The 25,872-nt window shown below is 40.2% G+C and overlaps 1 protein-coding gene across 18 annotated transcripts in view; it reads left to right on the top strand.

Moving 5' to 3' along the window:
• TENM3 (teneurin transmembrane protein 3) overlaps window positions 1-25,872 on the top strand; it is a 1,030,160-nt gene that overhangs the window by 681,442 nt on the left and 322,846 nt on the right. For 11 of the 18 annotated variants that reach the window (XM_075860218.1, XM_075860216.1, XM_075860215.1 and 8 more), the window contains 2 exons: window positions 8,498-8,563; window positions 19,406-19,609. The exons of 1 other annotated variant lie outside the window; for it this stretch is intronic. In XM_075860218.1, coding sequence (XP_075716333.1) covers window positions 8,498-8,563; window positions 19,406-19,609 — 270 coding nt within the window. The remainder of the gene's footprint in view (window positions 1-8,497; window positions 8,564-19,405; window positions 19,610-25,872) is intronic. 6 more of the 18 variants (XM_075860221.1, XM_075860220.1, XM_075860217.1 and 3 more) reach the window with 2 other exon arrangements.

The following is a 25,872-nucleotide window of genomic DNA, read 5'->3' as shown; positions in this document are numbered from 1 at the left end:
AAACATGGGATGAAACGTCACCTCAGGAGGCCGGACTGCAGGAAGAAGGAGAGAGTTCTGGGTAAGTATGAGGCACTAGATATCGCTGCAATTCCGCCGCAAGAGTAGCAACTTTCTTTTGCAAGTTTTGCATAACCATGAGGAAAACCCGCAACAGGAAAGCAACGAAAACACAGCATAAATTGACATGCTGTGGATTTAAATTCCGCACCGCAGGTCAATATATTAACGTTTACACTGCAGTTTTTTTCTTCAGTCTTGGCATGAGATTTTCTCAATCTCAACCACTCTGCTGCTACTGTAAATGCTGCAGAATTCCCACACAAAATTCAGTTGCGGAAATTCCGCAGCATTTACGCTATATGGGAACCCGGCCTTACGGCTACATACAAGCTCCGAGTTTTATGTAGCATTAATATGGTGACCATAGACTTCTATGGGGTCCTACTGTACCTCTGTATGCCTCCAGTTTTATACAATCATACAGAGATTTCTCTGTAAGATTCCATATGAAGCTGACAGAAAATAAATTGTGCAATGGTCCATTGGAGAGCGTATTACGGAAGTATTCTCCCCTAAAAAAAAAACCTGCCATGTAGGGCCTGCATTTGAAAAAAACAAGGTATTTTAGTCAGGTCCAGAAATTTGTCTGTCTTGTTTTGCACCATCAAATAACACAATTTTAGGACCAATACCCAGTCAGGCACAGCAGGGGTTAAAATGTTAAAATACTCAGCTATATAGCATGCAATTTCTTTTTGTAGTCTTTTTTTTTTTTTGTTCTACCCTATTTGGATAAGCAATTAATAGCAATTGTAGTAGTTTTAATTCTCTATTATATACAAAAGTAATACCTGAAATAGCATTATGTAATAGACTGCTAGATCGTGGGTACTATCACTTGAGATCAATGGAAATCTCTGGCTCAGTTTTCTTCAGTTCTTTGTTCTTTTCTTATAGTTTGGAAGCTCTTACATTTTACTATGTTACATTGTAGCTCTGATTCTGAATTTTAGTTTTTCAAATAAAGTCTCAGAATTCCCTGGAACTTTGATTTGCTGGTCTGCATATTTGACAGACCACACAACTGCAATAAATTGAGTGTTATAAATTTTGCTGCAAGCCTAAGCAGATCAGGAACATATTTTATGATGTTTGCTGCCCCACAAATCAGAATAATCTGCTGAGGAACCTGCGAATAATGTGGGTTTATTTATCTAAGTATCACTATAAACCTGCATACCCTGTCACAGCTTCCAAAACCACCTTAAGCATGGTAGTCTATGAGTGTCCAGACTCTTTTTGATGAGATATTGCATTGTTCCCACTACATTATGGCATTTTGTGCATTATCTTCTACGTTGTTCTGCTTTATTTGCTGATACAGTCTGTTGAGTTCTAAGCAGGTCTGTCCCCGCAGACGAATAGCCACTCTTCTATTATAGTGTAGGCATCTTTGGCAGTCAACTATTTATTAGGTGCCTTGACGCCTGTAATTTTTCCGTTCTACATGACTACATTTTAACTATCAATTGTGTTTTTAGCAGAGTTTTTATATCAGCCTCATTTTGTTAATCTTTGCTGCAACTCCACTAGATTCTCTAATATCGCCCACTCATGTCATAAATAATCTCAGTGACAGATATATATCAGGAAACACTAGATTATTTCTTGCCTTTCCATGTTCCTAATGGGACAAGTCTAACGTATCTCAAGCTTTGAAGTCAGTCGTTGTCAAGTCATGCCTACTTGTTAGCAGATATATTACCGAAATGCCTTCCAGTGGTTTTTTAGAAAGTTCCTTGCGATAATGTATATTTAAAGTGTAACCATCATTTACATTTTTCCCATAAATCAATAGTACAAGTGAATATAAGACATTTTGTAATATATCTCAGTGCAGAAAAATGCCTCTTTCTCCTCTTATCAGAATCTCCTCCTCCCCCCCCTTCCTCCTGTACTGATCATCACTTCTCTATTCACTGGTAAGACCTAGTTCACATTCCATTAAATGGCCTATGTTTCACTTATAACGTATACGTTAAATGTAGGCTGTGCCCCAACAGCATGTGTCACCATAGACTGTAATGGAATCCGTTAAACAGATATGTCATGAATTAGAGTCATGAAAGTTCATGACTGATTTATCCAGTATCTGTCAAAGCTCTAATGTCTTTGGGGGGGGGGGGGGGGTGCATCCTATTCTCCTCCAATGGCAGATGTCTAAGGAAATAAGGATCAGGCATGTTGGATTTCAAGTGATAAGCCGGAGGTGTCTGACAGCGACTTAGTCCCCTCTCCCCATTGAAATAAACATACATACATGTTTGTGGGGGAGTCAGGTGAACACTCTGTTGGCCAACAGTTATTTAATGTGTATGGCCACCTTATGGAATAATTACAACAGCAGAAGGAAAGTGTGCTGCCCATGTAGAAGAAGTGACCTGTCCACTTTTGACAGACCGTAAACCAAGAGGCTCAAAGAATTACAGGAGTTGACTCTTTACTATATTTTGTATTAGTGTGTTAGGATCAGGCCCCCGCTTGGCTTATAAACAACTGCAAGCTTCCACTAAAACCAATAAATTCATACTGAATTCAATGCTGTCCTGTATAGTTCATAGGCTGAATCAGGCACAAACCAGACTTTATGTAGACCGTAGAAACTAGATGACTGTCATCTGACTACCTTTGTCCATATCACTAGACAATCCTGTCTCTGTGCGCTGTCACCCTGCAGAAGACACCAGTGACCAATCTGGGGACGGGACTGATTGCTACTGAGATAAGTCAATACCTAGCTATACTGCCCCTTTCTGTATACATGGATATATACATGTACACTCGGGAGCACATAAGTGTTACAACCACATAATATCTATCATCGGCTTTAGACCTGTTTCACAAGAGTGTATTCGTAAATGTCGAAATACGGATCCGTAATACATACTTATTATTGATGATCTTTCAGACCCACTCCTGGTTTTGGCTTCCGAATATTGAATGAAAATATTGAACAAAATACTGCTGTGTGAAAGTGGCCTTAGCCCTTAGTGACCTAGAAATGGCAATGGAGTGCAGTGACAGTAACATGACGATACATGGGGTGAAATTATTATTATTTTTCATATTTAATAATATTGTATCATAATAAATACCAGATACTTGAAGAAGAACACAACACTAAATCATATTGGACGCTAATAAAATACTGCATGTAAGTAATCAAAGAACATAATGGAAGAAATGGCTTGTACTACACAATTAAACAGAAGGTCCATAATTAAACGTTCATTGAAAGCAAAATGAAGTGGGAAGTAAATAAAGAAGTATTTTTTATTGTTCTTCTATTGAACCAACAGATGGTTTTCAGCATGTAATCTCATTGGATTTTTTCACGTATGGTCGTAGTTATCAATTCACATAATTAATATTCTTCTTTTCTTCTATTACAATAAAGAATAGTGTTTATGCAGAATGATGAATACACTCTATGTCCTGCTGCAGGCTTGTCTGGTAGCACAATGGCTACGTTTTTGAGCAAAATAACAAATATTTAATTTGGTGGAGATTAATAGTCTGTGCCGAATGAAGCCTTTTCTTGGTGCTGTAGATTAATATATTCTCTGAGTATTCACATCTGCCGCCTTGTGATTTCTTATACAAGTATTTCATTATACAGAGAACATCTTCACTATTGACCGGGTTTAGATTGAAGGAGAAAAGTGCGCACATAGACACACGCGTACCTGCCTTCTCGCAGGATGTGCCATCACAATGTGGGATTCCAACAACACTGATCAGTCTGAAGACTTTCAATTAAGACTTCCACTTTTCTACATTTGTTTTTCAGAGAAAAATATTTTCACCACATGGGCCAAGACAATGATAAGCTTTGCTCCAGCCACGAAAAATTATTTTCCCGCTGGCTGTAATGAGACGTATGTCCAGAAAATTTCCTTTTTCCACCGGGAATGTCTTCTCTTCGTGTGAAAATCAATGATTATTTACTGTCGTTAATTCTGTTAATACCGCTGCGTGCACAACACGAGAATCCAGCGCTGTTACACATATAGTTATTTGTGAGAATAAGTAAACAGCAAATTAAAGGTTTCTTTAATGTATTTCAAAAAGATGAGGATAACTAGTTTTACAGAGCGGACTCTCAGTTTGTGGCATGCTGCACGCTGTTGTTCTAAACGAGTTTCTGTTATTTAGTGGTTTCTACAATTACTTTATAAGGACTGAGGAATAAATTCATGGATTACGCACTGTGCACATACAGCACTTAGACCAACTGGGAGATGTTTAGATTTCTTCTGTGTTATAACCAGACCTTTATAGGGAAATGCTCCTGCGTGCACAGAATACTAATTCCATTTATTTGGCTTCATTTCCAAAGTAATTTTTAACGTCACCAGATGTGGCCCAGGCAGGTAAATGAAACAATGAATCATGCATGTATTTTAGAGAACTTTGACTATATAACTAGCTTGTATGTAACTTATGAATAATAGTAATCAATCATCTTAAATTAGATTGTTTGTTCCTCAAAGAACATGTTCCATGATTAGACCATGTAACAAGATCTCTTTTATACCGGTGATCGCCGTGTATTATTGAAACCCTGAACTCAGGAGAGTATTACCTATTAATCCGTAAGACAATATGACATAAAAGAGAATTCTGGGTAATGGTAATAAATAGTCTTATATAGAAGTCAGATGTCACACGAGTGGAAGAAGACTATGGCACTCACTCCTTTAATGCCTCAACATAGAAGACATCAGAAATGCATCATTCGACCATTTCAAGTCCATGTCTAAGCTCCAGAGCTTGTGTAAATAAAGAATATTTCATTTTTGACTAGCCCCAAGGGCGTAGCTATAGGGGTTACAGATCTAGTAGTCATATCTTGGCCCTTCACATAGCAAGACACCAGTATTATATATATGGCATTTAGGGGCCCTGTTATAAATTTTGCATTGGGGTCCAGGAGCTTCAATCTTAATCTCTTCTAGCTACTAGCTAAATACTATTTTTAGAGGCCTCTGTTCTCTTAAAAAAAAGTTTAATAAAGTATTGCATAGTTCCAAATACATTTCACTTTTCTAGGGGATAAATTCTTCTGGACTGTTGTACTTTTCCACTATATGTTTATACGGTTTAGCAACGTGATGTTTTCCAGCTGTTGTTTAAAAAGGTTGAGTTCCAGGACAAGGGAACATGTGTGACTCTGTGACTTCACCTATTTAGTTGAAATAAGTACCAATAAGATTTGGCCTTGCTATTAACCTCTGCGCCTTTCTGCTGCCACAGCTCTGCTGTAACCTCAAGGTCAAAATGTCTAAGAAGCATCTTGTCGAATCAAATTTTCAGCAGCAACGAAAGACAAAGAGGATACAAGGAAAGCGCCTCCATGAAAATTCATGAAGAACATAACATTTAAGGGCTGTTAGAAACTTTTTAGAGGCATTTTGTGATCAACTATTTCCTTGGCATCAAGTAATTGATGGATGATACCATGGCTTCCTTAGACACAGGTCAATGCACAAATGTTTTTTTATAGAGCTATTTGTCTGGCGTTAAGTACCTTGCACGTGCAGTGAGCTTCCTATCTTCTTATTTCTCATTACGGCACAGTTTAACCGTTCATTTACATCTGTCTACTCAGAATTTTAAATGACTTGTTGTCCTGATACATGACCCACCATTTATTTCATACTTCAGTCTTCTTAATTTTAAATATAATTTGTCCCGTGTTCTCATGCAGCTGACTATCATTTATTTGACCTGGCCCCACACACACATATATAGACCTCTGGTCTGGGACTAGTGACACTACACCTGGCAAAATGATGTCATTTACTGAGACAGTTACCGTCCAATCATATGGAGTATATAGTATTCTGTTCCATTGATATCTTTGGCTGGGGCAGAAGTGAGCCCTATGTGCCTCCTTCTGGGTTCTCAATTGACCTCCAGAACTAACCAATGCTTTCAGCCTGTTTTGACTGGATAAATTAGTTATACATACAATTTATACCTTTTTAGACCCAACACATCCATGGCAAAACTATGTTTAAGATAATGTCCGTGTGCTTGTTAGATACATTGATTCTTCTTGGATTGCATTTGTCTCAGTGTGTGTGTGTGTGTGTGTGTGTGTGTGTGTGTGTGTGTGTGTGTGTATATATATATATATACATATATATATATATATATATATATATATATATTATTGTTTTTATCTTTGCATGTGGAAATCTTTCATCACCTTTGATTTTGTCTGTACTCGGTATGGGGGAAGGTAATTGTCTTTTGCCATTAGATAATGACACTTATCAGTGATCAAAACAAAAACAGAAGAATGCATAGATATTAATAATTTATATGTTAAATATGAAGAGAGAACATAAATAATAAATGAGTGCTTTAAACGATGAATTATATATGACAATTAATACCTGATTGCTTACAACAATAAGCGGCCATAAATACTTATTAATATTCATTCTGAAATTAACATTAAATGTGATGAGAGGCTGGATTGTCATTTGCTAATATATGCTCATAAGTGGACTAATACTATTGCAGAAACCTCCATGCTAAAAAGTCACTTTACAGATTTGACATAAAATATTCCTGATACTTTAGCCTATTTTAATTCTGTGTTCTATAGTTACATGTGATGTTTGCATGTATGTACACATGTGAAAATACATCAGAGGGAAGCTTGACATGTAGTTTCTTCTGGCTTTCAGGCAGGCTGACTATAATACTTAGGCTCTCTGGTTCCTTGTGAATGATAAGCTGTACTGCCATTCATTTTAGCTTAGCAATGAATGACGTGACTTATTTCTCTAAATATAAAATAAACCTGCTAATAACTTATTAATGTTATTTCAGAAAACTTAATTTAGGTCATAGAAATATTATGTGTAGGTAATATTGTATTGTACGGTAGATTTAGACATCAAAATAAGGCCTCATGTACGCAGCGGATGTTGTAGGGTTGAACATGAAGGTAGAGGCCTTATGTGTACTCTGTGGGGCGCTGTGTAACAAGGTTATTCTAACCTAGGAACAATGCTCTTAAAGACTATTTTCACTATTAATAGGAATTCTTTTTTAATAAATCCATGTTTTATGTGCTTTTGAACAACTTTTAAATTAATTTTTAATAATTTTTTTGAAGACATTTTTAAGATACAGCTTCTATGTATCCTGTATACATAGAAGCTGTATCATTCTGTTTGAGCCGCGTCCGTTATTTCAGCTGAACTGACGACTCGGCTAAAAGCTAGTTCTACATGTTTCTGACTTACAGTAGAAATGATTGTTATTAACCTCATCCTGTGTGTCAGAGACACTCAGGTCCAGCTTTCAGTCAAGCCGTCAGTTCAGCTGAACTAACGGATGCAGGTCAGACAGAACGATACAGCTTCTATGTATACGGGATACTTAGAAGCTGTATCATAAAAAGTAAAAACATTTTTCATAAAAGTCAATCTAAAAGTTGTTCAAAAGCACATAAAACATTGATTTGTTAAAAAAAAAAAATCCTTTCAAACGTGTACATAGCCTGACTGGCCAAAATTGGACAACATCTGCGTGGAGTTTGTATGATCTCCCCGTGTTTGTGTGGGTTTCCTCCAGGTACTCCGGTTTCCCCCCACACCCCATAAACACACCGATAGGGAATTTAGATTGTGAGCCCCAATGGGGACAGTAAGTGAGGACCTCTGTACAGCGCTGCAGAATATGTTGGCGCTATATAAGTAACAGAAATAAGTAAGTAAATTTGGTGTTTGGCCAGCTCTATGTCATTCAGTGACAAGAAACAGATAGAATCCTTTCTAAATGTATTGCTGTGGTTGTCCATATTTGATTGTCCAATAGCTTCCAGCTGCAGGTTATTGTATGGTGCCCATTTAATACATTGTGGTATTCGTAATCCTCATTGATATACATGTCTTTTAGCTTGTACAGAATGCAGGCTGGTTCTTCATTAAACTTTCCATTATGCTTGTATTTTTGCTTTCTATTGTGTGAAGGAGTCTGAATATTCTATTGGTTTCCTGTGGGAATGCCATTTTTCTTTTTCTGCTCATTGCAGGCTATTCACTGGGCACTGAGGCTGTAATCCTATGCTATCACATTTGTGCCCTGCAGCTATAATCTACATAAATTCATTCCTTTGACCCATACTTAGTAAAAACGTGTTCTATACAGGACTGCATAGTGGCTCTGCCTATTTCTTATGCAAATTCTATGTCCTGGAGAGATCAGACACTAGCTATATGGCATACATGTATTTACTGTACATTCATCTGGGAGCGGATATTGCTGTTGGGTTTTATTACTGACCAATTCCTCTAGAGACAGAGCTTAGTGTTGGGATAATATTTGACCATTGTAATTTTTTTTAATGTTTTGCCATTTTTATTTCTATTTGATTTGTGGGAGTTGAAACTTTTTTCTTTGCTTGTTTTAGATTTGTTGCAGTGCAAGCAGCCGGCCACACACAGTCGCAACCTAAAATGTGAAAACGGCTTTTTGGGTAGGTCTCCTTGGTTCCTATCTGTGCTGCTTTTTAAAACACTGAGCATTGATTTTCACCTCTAGTCCCATTTTCATATCGTTTATAGGGTTTTAAAGTGTTCCTATCATTCTAATGCGGTATAAAAGGGGCATTTATTGGGGTTCAGTTAGCACGCATGTGTTTAGCTGTATTAGGGCTTTCATTTACAAGTATATGTCCGGCTGACAGGTTTCCTTTAAAAATAGACCCATTACTTTGTTTCACATGAACTACGTGTAGGATAGGAATCGTTTACCAGTTTTCACATCTCTGTGTGAATGGACGTCTAAAATCATGTTCCCAGTGATTCACAAATGTTTGAATTGACACACTTGATATTCATATATATTTTTTCCATTGGAGTGGCATTCATTCTCCATAAATCATTTGTTCTTGACAATGTTTTGATTGTATCCATTATCTTAATGTTGTTTTTCATGGCTATTTATCACATTGTAAGTGCAGTTGTTGGAAGTAGAGTTATTGTTCAGGGTCAAGGGTATAGGGTCTTCAGTACAATGTTGTTACTATGGTTACTTCTATATGTCTCCAAACACTGCTTTTGGAATGTATTAAAACCTTGCTGCCATTTTTGTGTAAGCTTGTGCTAATGCAAAGAGCAAGTGGCTTCCTATAAAGGGCTTCTGTATGTGTGTCATGTCTCTTATAAAAATGCATTAGAAATTAAAGGTGAAAATAATTACACAGAATTTGTTTAGCTATTGTTGACATGAATATGTAAGTGAAAGTATTTATTTTTTTATATTTCACCCATTTAGATGGCATATATGTCTGTATGTAACACAGCCAGATTTAGATGGTGTTTTAGGTGTGATTGAGGAAGCTCTGTAATTACATTTTATTAAAAATAAATTTTACTCTTGTGCTGAAGCCGTCAGCAGAACTGACGGGTTTGGTGACAGTGGGCCAGAGACGGGTAGGATTCAGCTGTTATCAATCACATCTAAGTTATGAACTTAGATGTGATCAATAACAGCTTTATCCTGCATGTAAGAGACACACAGGACCCGCTGTCACTGAAACCCTGACCTGACAGATACAGGTTTCAGTGCTAGAAACAGCTACTCTGTATAGAGGATACAAAGCAGCTGTATCTGAAAAAGTAAAAAAATATTTGTAAAAAAATTTCATTACAAAGTTGCACCTGATAGACATTCTTATATTTTAAAAAAACTAAATTTTCGAAGGTGCACATAGCCTTTAAGTGCCCCCCCCCCATAATCCAGAAGAATTAAAGGCATCTACTAACCCAGATATTGATGGGTACTAAAAACATATAATTTATGTGATTATTTGTTTATATGAGTTTGTACAGCTCACTTTGCAATACACTTCTAAGATAAAGAAGCATATGGACACAATATACATAACTGTGCCGTTACAAACATCTACATATACACTATTCGGAGCCAATAATAATACTTTATTTTATGGAATAAAAGAAATATGAGCCCTTATAATACAAGTGTTTCTGACATTGTAACGGCTGAGGAGTATTAAAGATATATTTAATGGCTCAACATGCAGTATTTGGAACTTGAAGAAAGGTCTTAATTTACTTTATATTGCAATTTTTACATTCATTAAAAATTCCTTGGCACAGACTTTAACCAGACTGGAAGCAGAACAAGGAATATCAGTTGTCCAGAATGGTATATATTGGCAGTTCTATTCTGCTTTAAATGTAATTCCAGAATTCCGGATATGAGGGTATGTGGGTGTATGTATCAAGATTGATGTACTAATAATTTAAAGTCAATGACGGATCTCTTCTAGTAACCCAGGGAACATATTGTATATAGACTGTGATTAGTATTACTATGACAGCTCAGACTGTGGAAATGCTATCTGGTGCAGGTGTCTGGACCAGTTTACATGGAGACTGCATGCTTTGTTAATTATGAAGCCATACCGCGGAGTGACCTAGTTGTGGACTGTTATATGACAGTGTAGGATGGATTTAGTTAACATCTGCAAAATTGATCACACACTGGGTGCAGATTTATCTGCCGCCTTCTTGTCATTACATTGGCTCGAAATATATCATCAAGTATCATCATATTTTATATTGAATTGCTCTTCCAAAAAATCCTAGTATTTCATTCTTATTAGTACTACTGCCCATGTGAAAGTGTCTTGTCCAGAAAACCAATTTTCAAATACATTATCAGGGAAAGCTGAGTTAATAGAGATAGCGTCGCCCTCATCATGACCCTCATATATTAGCCAGAGCAAAGAGCAGCTACAAAGAGCAACTCTTGCTCTGGAGGACCAGTTTATTACTTAGACATCCCATTGATGACAATGGACACAGTGTAATGGTTCATTTCCTCTCTGATGCCATTGTAGCGGCAAAGCCACGAAACCTTGCCAATAGTCCTGGCTTTCACAGGACTCTCTCGCGAACAAGATCACAATAGGGGCAGAGTTTATACAAGTGTACATCAATACGGCATTTCTGGCTAATTTTAGGTTCGATCTCAGCTGGAATGGTGGAGCAGGGGCTGAAAATTACCTGTCATTTAAATTAGATTACAGTTGATTGTTGGGGGTCCCTACAATGGGACACCCTGTGATCAGTGTATGATTGTGGGACCCGGCTAGCAAAAAAAGGCTTATTCAAAGATGCTCAGTATCAGTAAAGATTCTATTATGCCGGAGAATCCAACTATTTTATTAAATGGTGCCCAACACGTGGCTATCCAGTAAAGTTTTACCAAACTGTAGACTTAGATATATATTGTTTTTCTGATTATATCATATGCTGATAAATCTGTGTTTCTACACAGGAGATATTGGCCATATAACAATAAATGAAATCAGAAGGTATTTTTTATGAATATATTAACTGTGGCTGTGATTTTGATGCAATATAAAGAGGTTGCTACTTATTCATTAAACAGAATCATTTATTTTAGAAATTTACTTCAGGAAATTAGTTATATACATTGACATACAGAACAATCAACTTATTATAGTACTTATAATAGTATTTATGTGTAGCATTTCTAATGCATTTAGATTACTTCATTCAGGCCTTGGAAATCTGTAGTGGCATGTAATAAACAATGACATCACAACTTATCCATTATAAGCAGTGACATCAGAATTTACAAGGTATAAAGAGTAACATCACAACTTATAACTGATTAACAATGACATCACAACTCATCAGGTAAAAATGACATCACAACTCATCAGATAAAAATTATATCACAACTCATCAGGTAAAAAATGACATCACAACTCATCAGGTAAAAAATGACATCACAACTCATCAGGTAAAAAATGACATCACAACTCATCAGCTATAAGAAATGCTTTGTGCTTCTTGTCCAAGTTTAGATCCAATGTCTGCAACATTTATTGTTTTCCGCTCTTATATTACACTACCACCTATTATTCTGACTTAGATTAACATAAAAAGAGAAACCAATATTTAGAGCATTACTAAGGAAAACCAAACAGATTATCCAGTGTCTGACAGTTCCTAAGGTCTTCCCCTGTTCTTACTCATCAGTCCCTCACTGCAGGGTTCTCCATTCTCTCGCACATAGTACCTTTGCATATATCTTAATATCTAATTAGATAAATGGATAGCAAAGACGTCTCCAGCAAGGAAACACAATTCTCTATTAGTTTATAGTAACTTACGTCCCTTTCCCTTTGGAAAGCTTTGCCAGCATCCCATTGTTTTATTTGTATTAATAAAGAATTGGCCAGCTGCATGATACCTTCCGGAATTCTTTACGTCAGACACAATGAGTTCTGTTGGTATTTTAGCCATAGGAAGAAAGAGAATAGCTCCGTTATAAATTGTTATGCTGTGTAAAGGCTGAGCGAGAGCACTTTCAATAGTATTATTTGCATGTAGAGTTTTAATTAAGAGATAACTGTCGCCACAGGTTGACTGCATAAGGCTGCAGTATCCAGCAGAGAGATAAATGCCAGAGCCAAGTTGTACAGGTTGACTAGAAAACAGGGGGTCTATAGCAGAAAATGGATTTATAATTAAAAGCATGAACAAAGTGGCTGAATTTAGTCAAGGTGGGTTAGATGTTATTACCTTTAGAAGTATCTATAAGACGTTTCTCCTACAGCTAATATGATAGCTCATCCTGGCACTCACCAGTGACTTCTTGTGCCTACTTACTTTGGTGGTTAGATAAGAACGAGTGCTAGACCTGAAGACTTGCAGTAGTTATCACACAAGGCATTGCATTTATTACATTCTGGTGTACTGTATTATCTACTGTATTCTATTCTTGATCTCTAAGTAAATGGTAGCAACACCTCTATTGAGCCTATAGAAAAAGTAACTCCTCCAAATCTGGAAATTCAGTCTTAGCTCGGTGTACTGATGGCATCAAATTTCAAGATATCACTGCTTTTAGAACAAGACTGTATTGCCCCATCAGATTCACTTATGAAAAAAGCAGATTAAGCCGACAGAAGCTGAAGGCCGTACGTTGCTTTCTAGGGCGCTACTTCCTCTAGTGAAGACAGTGAGGCAAATTTACTATTAAAAATGCACCAGAATTCTGGTGTACATGTCGTGCGCCACATTTATTAACTTTTTTAGATAATTTTTTCAACATGCTCAGCAAGAGGGTGTGACTGAACAAGCGAGGAAATGTGGTCTAGCAAAAGGTGAAAAGGCCTAAAATGTGACACTGCGCCAAAAATACGGCAACATTTTGGCACAAAAAACTGCCGTAAATTAGGCTGCCTATCAGGTGGTATAAGAAAGAGAAAAGTATCGAGCATGTCTAGCAACATTAGCCAAATTTATCATACAATGTGCACCACTTTGATAAATTCGACACATCTTCTGTCTGCCTGGTCTAAGTTTACACTGTCTACAACTTATTATTAAATCTGCCCCAGTGAGTCAGCGGGTTTTTTTTCTCTACAGCGCTGCCGAATATGTTGGCGCTATATAAATAAAATAAATAAATAAGAACCCCCAGAATCTTCATACAGGCTTCTCCTTAAGCCTGTACCATCAATTTGTTCCCAAGCAGCAGTTGCTATAGCTGCCCTGGAATTTAAATAGGACATAATTGTATGAGCGAGTGTGAGCGCAGAATTATTCCCCGTGCAGGTCCTTATGACAAATGCTTCTTGTAAGCTAAGAGAAGTCTTCAAAGTGGCCTGAAAGCAGCTTCAGTATTGACACCGTCTAGGTAAGTATTACTAAGGGAGATGAGGAGCGATCCGAAATCAATTTTTTATTTTTCTTATATGGTGAATTGATTCAGCAATGCGTCCACACGGGTAGAAAATTGTAAACCGATTAGCAAATTGGCAAAACTTGAATTGAGACAAAGGAGTCACTCGTGTGTAGTTTAAATCACTGTCTCCTCTGCAACAGAAATAAGCTGTATCGATACCTTCTCCTTATTATTCTTAATTTCTGTTACTTATCTAGCGCCAACATATTACGCAGCGCTGTATAGAAGTTGTCCTCAGTTGCTGTCCCCAGTGAGGCTCACAATCTAAATACCCTATCTGTATATATTTCTGGTGTGTGGGAGGAAACCGGAGTACCTGTAGGATACTCACGCAAACACGGGGAGAAGATACAAACTCCATGCCGATATTGTCCTTGGACGGATTTGAACTGTGCTAACCACTAAACCACCATGCTGCCCGTTTAATAAAGAAGCATTGGGCATAACATGTTCATTGTGTTCATGAATATATTTATTGCCATCCATTAACACTTTTTAGTCGACTTTCATTTATGTTCTAATTATAAGCAATATACTGGATTTTATTGGTTGAAATATAATGTGCAATGTACTCTATACAGAATTAAATAGTGTCTTCTAGAAAGGGTCATTATTGCATTTTATGTATATTAGTCCTTCACATAGACTGAGATGCAAGCAGCCTATGAAACTAATAAGATTATATATTAAATAGCTTAATCATTCTAACCTGCAATATCCTTATAATTAGCTTTCCCTCGCACATCCTATTAATGCGCTTCGTGAAGAAAAGAAATTGGTCAAATAAGGGAAATAAAATATTAAATAATGAAGTTTCTTATGTCCCACGTTTCTTTATGAATGGAATTCACATATCCATTTACCTCAATTCCCTAAACGTGTGCTGATATTTTTAGTTCTTAATTCGGCATAATTCTCTGACTGCTCATTATTTCATTATAATTAATAAATGATCGAGCGGGAACATATGTGTTGTATGCCTGAAGACCCACAAATACGGAGAGCTGCAATCCTGTCCAGATTATGAGAGGAAATTGAATATAAAGCGTTGAGATAAGGCGTTCTCCAGAGATTAGGAGGTGTCTGGGTTACCATGGTATTATCTCTCTATGGTTTATTGTACCTTTTTGTCAATGTTTTGCATGGCAGATAAAGCTTCGTATTGGTCATAAACCCAAGATCCGCTCACTAATAGATCCCCAATTATGATTAGTTACAGCAGGTGTTGATTAAAAACATAGATTGAGTCCCTTAAGAAATACTGTAGTATATCTTGTTATATATCGAGCCGGCATTACTTGTAAACCCTGGAGAGAGTCTGTACTGAGTGCTAATACATTCTGATACACCGAGAGAAAATTACTGCTTAATCCTATAGAAAACCCCTGATGTGTTGCCACCAAATGAAATATTTTGACGAAGCATGTAATCCAAAGTAAACTTGTGATAAATTGCTGTACATAAAGGTATTTACCTCGCAATATTATTGACAGCTCTTATGAACTGTGATATTGATACATTTCAGGGACGGGAGCAAGAAATTTTATTCTGTGTTGTGGAAATGGCCGTATATTGTGAGGTGTTATAGTGTACAGCTGCTACGTAGACGTGTGTATTTGCTTTTTTATTAATATTGGAGACGGAAAGCACTTCTTATTTTTTTTTATACACAAGGATTGTTTTTTTAGGGGTCTGATATTACAACGAAAAAAAACACATATCACATACACAAGTAGCAGAAAAGGAATAAACAAAAAGAACAGGAGGCGGGATAGAATACAACAAAATGGGCACCCATCTTCCATGATGATGCTCCCATAGAGAAGGACAGAGTAACCCAAAAGGACTGTTCACCCCTCTTTATTTGCTACTGTAGAGAGAGAGAGAGGGGTGCTTCAGGGTTACACTGCCCTTGGATAGGGTCAACCTGGAAAGAGAGTTAAAAAACACAGCGCCAACGTGGTGCAGGTCACAAATGATAAAGGTAGAGCAAGAAAATGTCAATTGATAACTGCTCACCTATTAGGGTATGTGCGCACGATATCGATAGCGCATTTCAGACGTAATTGCCCGTACTCGCGTTTTGCGAGGCATCAATTACGGCCGTAATTTGGAGCTGTTCTTCATTGAAGTCAATGAAAAATGGCTCAAATTACGTCCCAAGAAGTGTCCTGCACTTCTTTGCCGAGGCTGTCATTTTACGCTCCGTCTTTTGACAGCGACGCGTAAAATTACAGGTCGTTGGCACAGTACGTCGGCAAACCCATTGAAATGAATGGGCAGATGTTTGCCGACGTATTTGAGCCGTGTTTTCAGGTGTAATTCAAGGCGTAAAACGCCTCGTTTATGCCTGAAAATAGGTCGTGTGAACCCAGCCTTAGGCCTCATTCACACGACAGGGTCCGAGTGTCGGCCGGGAAAATCGGCCGTTTTTGGCCGATTTTCCCGGCCGGTTTGCATCCGTTTTGCATCCGTTCCGATTCCGTTCCGGGCCGAGTTGCCGTTTTTACCGGCCGATTTGAATCCGTTTTTTTCCCTGTCCGTTTTAAAATCGGATGAATTTCATTTAAAATTTGTTGCCACACACAGCCCTTTGTAGATAATGCCACAGCCCCCCTGGTAGGTAATGCCACCCAGCCCCCTGTAGGTAATGCCACCCAGCCCCCTGTAGGTAATGCCAGCCAGCCCCCTGTAGGTGATGCCACACAGCCCCCTGTAGGTGATGCCACACAGCCCCCTGTAGGTGATGCCACACAGCCCCCTGCAGGCGATGCCACACAGCCCCTGCAGGCGATGCCACACAGCCCCCTGCAGGCGATGCCACCCTGTCCCCTGCAGGCGATGCCACCCAGCCCCCTGTAGGTAATGCCACCAAGTCCCCTGTAGGTAATGCCACCAAGCCCCCTGTAGGTAATGCCACCAAGCCCCCTGTAGGTATTGCCACCAAGCCCCCTGTAGGTGATGCAACCAAGCCCCCTGTAGGTGATGCCACACAGCCCCCTGTAGGTGATGCCACACAGCCCCCTGTAGGTGATGCCACACAGCCCCCTGTAGGTGATGCCACACAGCCCCCTGTAGGTGATGCCACACAGCCCCCTGTAGGTGATGCCACACAGCCCCCTGCAGGCAATGCCACCCTGTCCCCTGCAGGCGATGCCACCCAGCCCCCTGTAGGTAATGCCACCAAGTCCCCTGTAGGTAATGGCACCAAGCCCCCTGTAGGTAATGCCACCAAGCCCCCTGTAGGTAATGCCACCAAGCCCCCTGTAGGTGATGCAACCAAGCCCCCTGTAGGTGATGCCACACAGCCACCTGTTGGCGATGCCACACAGCCACCTGTAGGCGATGCCACACAGCCACCTGTAGGTGATGCCACACAGCCCCCTGTAGGCGATGCCACACAGCCCCCTGTAGGCGATGCCACCCTGCCCCCTGTAGGCGATGCCACCCTGCCCCCTGTAGGCGATGCCACCCTGCCCCCTGTAGGCGATGCCACCCACCCTGCCCCCTGTAGGTGATGCCACCCACCCTGCCCCCTGTAGGTGATGCCACACAGTCCCCTGTAGGTTGCACCCATCCCCCCCCCCCTTTCCAGGAGAAGTCACTGACTTCAATGTCCATATATGGACAGTGTAGTCACTGACTTCTCCTGAAGAGGAATTCCCTGCGACAGGTCGGGAATTCCGCTGCAGAAGTGCGTGACTTCGCTGTGTCCATATATGGACAGTGCAGTCACTCACTTCTCCTGTAGAGGCATCCCCGGCCATAGAGTCGGGGATTCCGCTGCAGAAGTGCGTGACTTCGCTGTGTCCATATATGGACAGTGTAGTCACTCACTTCTCCTGTAGCGGCATCCCTGGCCATAGAGTCGGGGATTCCGCTGCAGAAGTGCGTGACTTCGCTGTTTCCATATATGGACAGTGTAGTCACTCACTTTTCCTGTAGCGGCATCCCCGGCCATAGAGTCGGGGATTCCGCTGCAGAAGTGTGTGACTTCGCTGTGTCCATATATGGACAGTGTAGTCACGCACTTCTCCTGTAGCGGCATCCCCGGCCATAGAGTCGGGGATTCCGCTGCAGAAGAGCGTGCCTTCGCTGTGTCCATATATGGACAGTGTAGTCACGCACTTCTCGTGTAGCGGAATCCCCAATCCCCAGCCGGGGATTGGGGATTCCGACTCCTACAGCGAGCAATAAAAGATCCTCCTCCTCACATGCACTCTGCACTGTGAGGAGGAGGAGAGAGAGTGCGCGAGCGACGGCAGACCCGGCCATCACTCGGGACACATTCCGGTGATGGCCGTGTATTTCCCGGCCCCATAGACTTCTATGGGAGCCGGGCGGCCGGGCACCCGGCTGAAAATAGAGCATGTCCTATTTTTTGACGGGCGGTTTTCCCGGCCGTCAAAAAATCGGTCGTGTGAATAGCCCCATTAGGGGTCTATTATTCCTAATGCAGCCGGGTGCCGGCCGATTTATGAACGGCCGGCACCCGGCCGGGAATCCCTGTCGTGTGAATCCCGCCTTAGAGTTGTGCTGCAACAAGCACAACAATGGTAAAGATGTGTAGGATGAAGCTGCAGCTGGGTTAGGAGGACCCGCCACCTGAACAGAGGAACCGCTGAATATAGGTATATGCAAAAAATGGAACCTCAAAAATAGCGCCGCTAACATCCAAAAAGGGAATCCAATACTTCAAATTAAGACTACATTTATTTGAACAAACATAAAACAGACTACGCGTTTCTACGCTGAACTAGCGTCTTCATCAGGTCGATTGGATAGGGTGAGCTAACCTGAGTTAAGATCCCCCTTTCTGTAGACGCCCAGGGCCTCCTCTGTGATACATAGACGCAGAGCTCAGTGTGTCATAAGCCGTAAAATATTATAATATCACAATGTGATTTTCCATAGGACTGCAAGTTAAGCGATTCTCAAATGATGCAGCCCCAAAGAGTAAAATGACAAATCCATCCTTGCTACGTGTGTAAGAAGTGCAGGGCATGATGTCTGGTTGTAGCCAGTCAGATAATTATTTTCTCACACCTAGAATGAAGCCAGCAGATTGAGATTAGATCAGTCTTTGAATGACTCAGTAGTAACAGGTGATGCGTTGTTTGTTTTTGGACAGGGTGCTCCATCTACAGGCAGGATTGCGGTCCTCTCATTTTCCCCGACTCTGGCAATTAGCAGGTGTGACACGATGAGCTGGTACTGAGTCTGTCCATTCTGCTAGGCCTTATGAGAGCCAAGTGACACTATAAATTATCTGACAGTGCCATTATGGTGCCATGACCTTTTAAATGCTCCCCATGCAATTCTTTTTTAATTTAACTCTACATGCATGAGCAAAATCTCAGAAGTCTGAATTCAGTCCAAAGTTGCACATGAAATTCAAAGCCATTGTCATGTTTTCCCCCACAAATTTGTGCTGCATGGCTGCTTTATGTTCATTTGCTTATAATATACATGCATATTAGATGTATTTTTTTCATTTACACCTGGAAGCTTTACATTGCACGCTGTCATGCATGGTTTTATTACAACATCTTTATTTTATCTTTAGGTTCTCCCATGCCATCCTCATCTTCTAGTCCTTCAGTTACTGAGCATTTACATTCCCCTACTCCATCACCCCTTCTCCATGACAACCAGAGGTGGTTATTAAGTGCTAGTGCCAAGCAGTCTATTCAGGACTCTGATGACGAGTTTAATGCCAGCACATGTTTGGTGCATCCAACATATCTGTCTGAGAGTCTCCCGTGTCACGGTAAGCTTAGGACATCCTGTCCATTCATATCTTCATTGTATTCTCATGTATCAAATGTAAGAGTTTATCTGAGGTTCTGTTCTTATCAAATTTTTTGTCCTACATTTAGCGTATACACCAGGAAAGTTCCAGACATAAACACTAAATGTGTCTAAAGGGTTCCCTAAACCCGGCGGAGGCAAAGCGTGTCCTTTTGGCTTCTGTCGGGCTGGCATACATTGGTATATCTTTTTCTTTTTTTTATTTAGATATAGAACAGCTCATTAGACTACGCTATTCCATAAAACAGGATCCGGCAAAAAAATGTATACCACCAGGTATATGTTCTTTTAACATGCCAGTCTATGTGTGAGGTATGCCACTGTATAGCATATGTCACAAGTATATCTCATGAACTTTTCAATAACATTTTCATAATGTATACGGTAAAGAGGGATCTGTCACTAGTTTATTAATTCCCTATCTCCTAACTAAGCTATGATGCTGATAACTAACAGTGTATTTTTTTTTCCAAAAACGTTTATTTGCAAAGTTATTAGCATTTTTCTAAATATTCTAATTTGGCTATACTTACCAAATAGTGGGTGACTCTTTCTTTTCACTCTGGGCGGCGTAATGTTTTCTGTATGACGCTGTCCAATCAGCGTCATACAGTTCTCCTCTTCCCTGCCCAGCAACACAGCAGTATATAGCTTCCATTCCTGACTGTGTTTTCATCTGGTGATACCTCTGGTTGTTTCACATCTAGAACTGCGATCCTGGTGCCATATGAAAGATTTTGATCCTTCATATGCCACCAGAACCACTGATTTAGGTGGTCCACAGTTGGGGATATGGCTATTTGAAGTGATCCCCCTTCACTCCAGCCTCCATCTCTCACACTGTGAAGCAGCTTCATGCTGATAGGTCAACGTCGGAGGCTGTGAGGTAGCTCCACCTCAGGAGAAACGCTGGTGTTGACACCTACTTGTATAGTATAGCCTCATTTGCATATTTAGAAAAAAGAAACTTTCACCTCCCCATACATGTGCTAATGTAATGGGCAGGGTTGCAAAAACCCTGGGGCACTTTAATTTTTTTTCTACCCTCCTCCATTATTTAGATATCGGTGCCGTTATATTTGGCGTCCGAAATTTAAGAACCCCCTGAACTGTCAATGGGGCATGTACTGGCAAGGGGGCGTGTTACTATGGTTGTGACACTGTCCAATAAGATATGGACAGATTTACAGCAAGAGCGAGGATAGGGGAGAGAGTGTGCGTGAGCGCGCGCGCACGCTCTCACTCTTCAGCTATCAAGATCAGTCTTCTGCTGAACTGGCAAGGGGGCGTCTCACTGCTACGGACAGTGTAAGAGCTGTGGAGAGGACAGCGCACATTTGCGCTCTCATCTCTTCAGCTCTTGCGAGAGATCAGTCTTGTACTTTGTCTGCCAAACTGACAAGGGGGCGTGTCACTGCTACAGACAGTGTAAGAGCTGGGGAGCGCTTACACTGTCCGTAGCAGAGATACGCTCCCTTGCCAGTTCGGCAGACAAAGTACAAGACTGATCTCTTGCAAGAGCTGAAGAGATGAGAGCGCGATCTTGATAGCTGAAGAGTAAGAGTGTGCGCGCGCTCGCGCACACTCTCTCCCCTATCCCCGCTCTTGCTGTAACACTGTTCATATCTGATTGGACAGTGACACAGCCATAGTAACACGCCCACTTGCCAGTACACACCCCATTGAAAGTTCAGGAGGTTATTTAAATATCGGGCGCCAAATATAACGGCACCGATATCTAAATAACAGAGGAGGGTAGAAAAATATGTAACGTGCCCCAGGGTTTGTGCAGCCGTGCCCATTACATGCCGCACTCAGCTGCACATGTATGGGGAGGTGAAAGGTTCTCTTTAAATCAATAAACTTTTTGGGACACAATTTTCACTAGCATTATCAGTGTGACAGCGCCTATCAGATTAGCTAGGAGATTGGGCATTACTAAACTAGTGACAGGTCCTCTTTAAATGGATGCCATAATAGCCTATGGGTGATGGATGCCTGTGACAGATGTCTAACAGTGGCATCTATCACCTATAGGCTATTATGGCATTCATTAAATGTATATCCTGAAAAGTTCATGGAAGGTCATGACTTAACGGAGGCAATATAAATCTATGGGTGATGGATGTGACTGTTAGGCATTCGTCACAGCCTGCATTGAACGTATACGTTGGGAGCTTTAACTGGCGTATATGTTGAATGTAGACCAAAAACGTGATGTGAACATAGCCTGATCTGTTTAATAATTGCATTGTAATATATAGTATATTTTCCAAAAAATGTATGCCCTCTAGTACCGTTTCACAATCTCTAAGGCTATGTACATCCTGATCTTCCTGGTTCACAAATAGAATGTGACAGCAGTGTGGGTTTATATACCATTTAGGGTCCTCGAAAAGCTTGTTCACCGCTACCATGGCCACTGTAATGGCTGCAATTAAAAGTTGTCTGCCAACACCATGTAGGAGACCAAGATAGCCTCCAAATAATGTGAAGACTTTTTTTAATAGGAAAATGTGGTGCTTTTATTTCCATTTATTTTTTATTATCTTAGAGGGAAAATGCTGAAGTCTGCAAAAAAATTAACTTAGATTTAAAAAGCATCTGTCACTACCCTTTTGCTGCCCACACAGGGCAACATAGTGTAGTGATTATATTGTGCATGTACCACCTAAAAGAGTTAATTTTTTCTTTATTATTTTTTACATTGGGTATACACCACCTAAAGGAATCATGTTTAAACTTACGGAAGGAATGTTTTTCCACATAGGATTCTGCTACTTTATGTATAAGTTGTTGTTTTTAATTAAAAAAAGAATAACATATAAAAAACCACAACATATACATATAGTATTAGAAACCTATGTGGAAAAACATTAAGTTATATAATGTGTAGCAAACAATACATTAACTCATTTAACTTCTTTATGCCAGTTAACAATCAATAGCATACAAAGCATAGTAGCTGGGCTGGTCAAATACACTGGAGACATCCAGCCCATGGGTTATATTGCAATAAGTACCAATAATGTCAGCAGCGATACAATTCAAAGTGTCATTAACAATTTTAGAGCAAATTAATAAAGGTCATTTTTGTTTATTTACGTCGCCTTTTCCCACTTCCCTTCCTAAGATGCTGATATCTACGTTATGAGTGTTATATAATTTCAAGTAATCTTATCTGCACGTTGCAGAATTTTTCCACACATAAATTGACCTGTGGGCGGATTTTAAAATCTCCAGAATGCCAATTTATCTTGCGTTTTAATCTTAAAAATTTACCTGACAAGTGTATAAAAAATAAAAAAATAAAAAAAAATCTGCAGCATAAAATGCGCACCTGTTTTCACCTAAAAATGTAAAAACGCATAACAAAAAAACATATTGTGCAGATTTTGACCTGCAGAAGTACCTGTGTTTAACTGAGGTTTTATTGCGGATTTTCTGCATCAAATTCCGCAACATGTTTACTAGGGACAAAACTGTCACTCAGTAGTCAACCAGTTTCTTGTGGGACAAGTCATAATATTTAATACGACCATTTGGGGTATATATAATCTAATGATTAACTTTTATTATTTTTTGGGGGGTATGGAAAAAAATGACTGCTGTCAATATTATTTTTTACGTCGTTCATTGTTCGGTATAAATAACATGTTAACTTTATTTTACTGGTCATTAAAATTGTGGCGATACCACATATGTGTTGTTTTTTTTTAAGGACTTTTACAAAACAAAACCACTCTGTCTAACCACCTAGATGCCGTGGTCGCTATTGACTACAGATTCTAAGGGGATAGCAGGTAACTTTGATCTCAACCGTTACTGCAGGATGTGGTCTGTTAATGGCACATGATAAGTAGGGAGTCCTGTTACAGATTTTATATTGTGACCCAGGAGCAGGAGCTTCAAATTCCGCCTATGGATAAGCACATTTGTCTGCACTCGTGTTAAAGGGATTGTTCAGTCTGAATAAACCCTTTTTTATACTTTTGGTCCCTCTGGCAGATGCGGATTTGCTAGAAAGTCACAGTGTAAAACCACCGAAAAAGGCCATACTTACAAATGGACACAGCCAGGTCAGAAACGCTGATGAAGGAGTGAGCAGGTGCTTTAAATAATAATAGCCACTCCCACTGGTCTTGAGGGGAGTGGTGTGGTGCATGGGATGTGTAGTAAGAAATAATAAATGAATGGTGTGTGTGCAAGTGTAATACTATAAGTGAAATATAGGGGGCAGTAATGAGTGAAGTGCCTCAATAGAAATAAATGGATAATGGGGTGCAAGTGTGTGAAACATGGAGAGATAGTGTGTACGTCATGAGGCACAAAGTGTATAGCCAGGTAGAAGCCTATTTGTGACGCCTTGATAGTTCATAGAGCGGGCTACCCTGCTTGCTATGCCAAACAACAACACACCATGCTCTCCCAGCATCAAAGACCCGGCTGTGTCCAAGAGAAGCGAATATACGTAGTAATGAAAAATACCTGGGGTATTAGTAATCATTTTGGCCAAAAGGACGCAAGCTCGCAATCCACGACAAGGATCCCCAGACTTGCGATTCCCTAACTCCTTAAATGGAACAGAATGTTCCTGATGTACAGACAGAACCGATAAAAACAAGGGGACATATACAAAACCAAATTAAAAAGGCCATACTTACAAATGGACACAGCCAGGTCAGAAACGCTGATGAAGGAGTGAGCAGGTGCTTTAAATAATAATAGCCACTCCCACTGGTCTTGAGGGGAGTGGTGTCTGGTGCATGGGATGTGTAGTAAGAAATAATAAATGAATGGTGTGTGTGCAAGTGTAATACTATAAGTGAAATATAGGGGGCAGAAATGAGTGAAGTGCCTCAATAGAAATAAATGGATAATGGGGTGCAAGTGTGTGAAACATGGAGGGATAGTGTGTACGTCATGAGGCACAACGTGTATAGCCAGGTAGAAGCCTATTTGTGACGCCTTGATAGTTCATAGAGCGGGCTACCCTGCTTGCTATACCAAACAACAACACACCATGCTCTCCCAGCATCAAAGACCCGGCTGTGTCCAAGAGAAGCAAATATACGTAGTAATGAAAAATACCTGGGGTATTCGTAATCATTTTGGCCAAAAGGACGCAAGCTCGCAATCCACGACAAGGATCCCCAGAGTTGCGATTCCCTAACTCCTTAAATGGAACAGATTGTTCCTGATGTACAGACAGAACCGATAAAAACAAGGGGACATATACAAAACCACCGAAAAAGGCCATACTTACAAATGGACACAGCCAGGTCAGAAACGCTGATGAAGGAGTGAGCAGGTGCTTTAAATAATAATAGCCACTCCCACTGGTCTTGAGGGGAGTGGTGTGTGGTGCATGGGATGTGTAGTAAGAAATAATAAATGAATGGTGTGTGTGCAAGTGTAATACTATAAGTGAAATATAGGGGGCAGTAATGAGTGAAGTGCCTCAATAGAAATAAATGGATAATGGGGTGCAAGTGTGTGAAACATGGAGGGATAGTGTGTACGTCATGAGGCACAAAGTGTATAGCCAGGTAGAAGCCTATTTGTGACGCCTTGATAGTTCATAGAGCGGGCTACCCTGCTTGCTATGCCAAACAACAACACACCATGCTCTCCCAGCATCAAAGACCCGGCTGTGTCCAAGAGAAGCGAATATATGTAGTAATGAAAAATACCTGGGGTATTAGTAATCATTTTGGCCAAAAGGACGCAAGCTCGCAATCCACGACAAGGATCCCCAGACTTGCGAGTCCCTAACTCCTTAAATGGAACAGAATGTTCCTGATGTACAGACAGAACCGATAAAAACAAGGGGACATATACAAAACCTTTGATGCTGGGAGAGCATGGTGTGTTGTTGTTTGGCATAGCAAGCAGGGTAGCCCGCTCTATGAACTATCAAGGCGTCACAAATAGGCTTCTACCTGGCTATACACTTTGTGCCTCATGACGTACACACTATCCCTCCATGTTTCACACACTTGCACCCCATTATCCATTTATTTCTATTGAGGCACTTCACTCATTACTGCCCCCTATATTTCACTTATAGTATTACACTTGCACACACACCATTCATTTATTATTTCTTACTACACATCCCATGCACCACACACCACTCCCCTCAAGACCAGTGGGAGTGGCTATTATTATTTAAAGCACCTGCTCACTCCTTCATCTGCGTTTCTGACCTGGCTGTGTCCA

The sequence above is a fragment of the Rhinoderma darwinii genome, chromosome 1 (genome assembly GCF_050947455.1).
Source record: "Rhinoderma darwinii isolate aRhiDar2 chromosome 1, aRhiDar2.hap1, whole genome shotgun sequence".
NCBI classification, from domain to species: Eukaryota; Metazoa; Chordata; class Amphibia; order Anura; family Rhinodermatidae; genus Rhinoderma; species Rhinoderma darwinii.
This window is presented reverse-complemented; position numbering and strand designations above follow the sequence as displayed.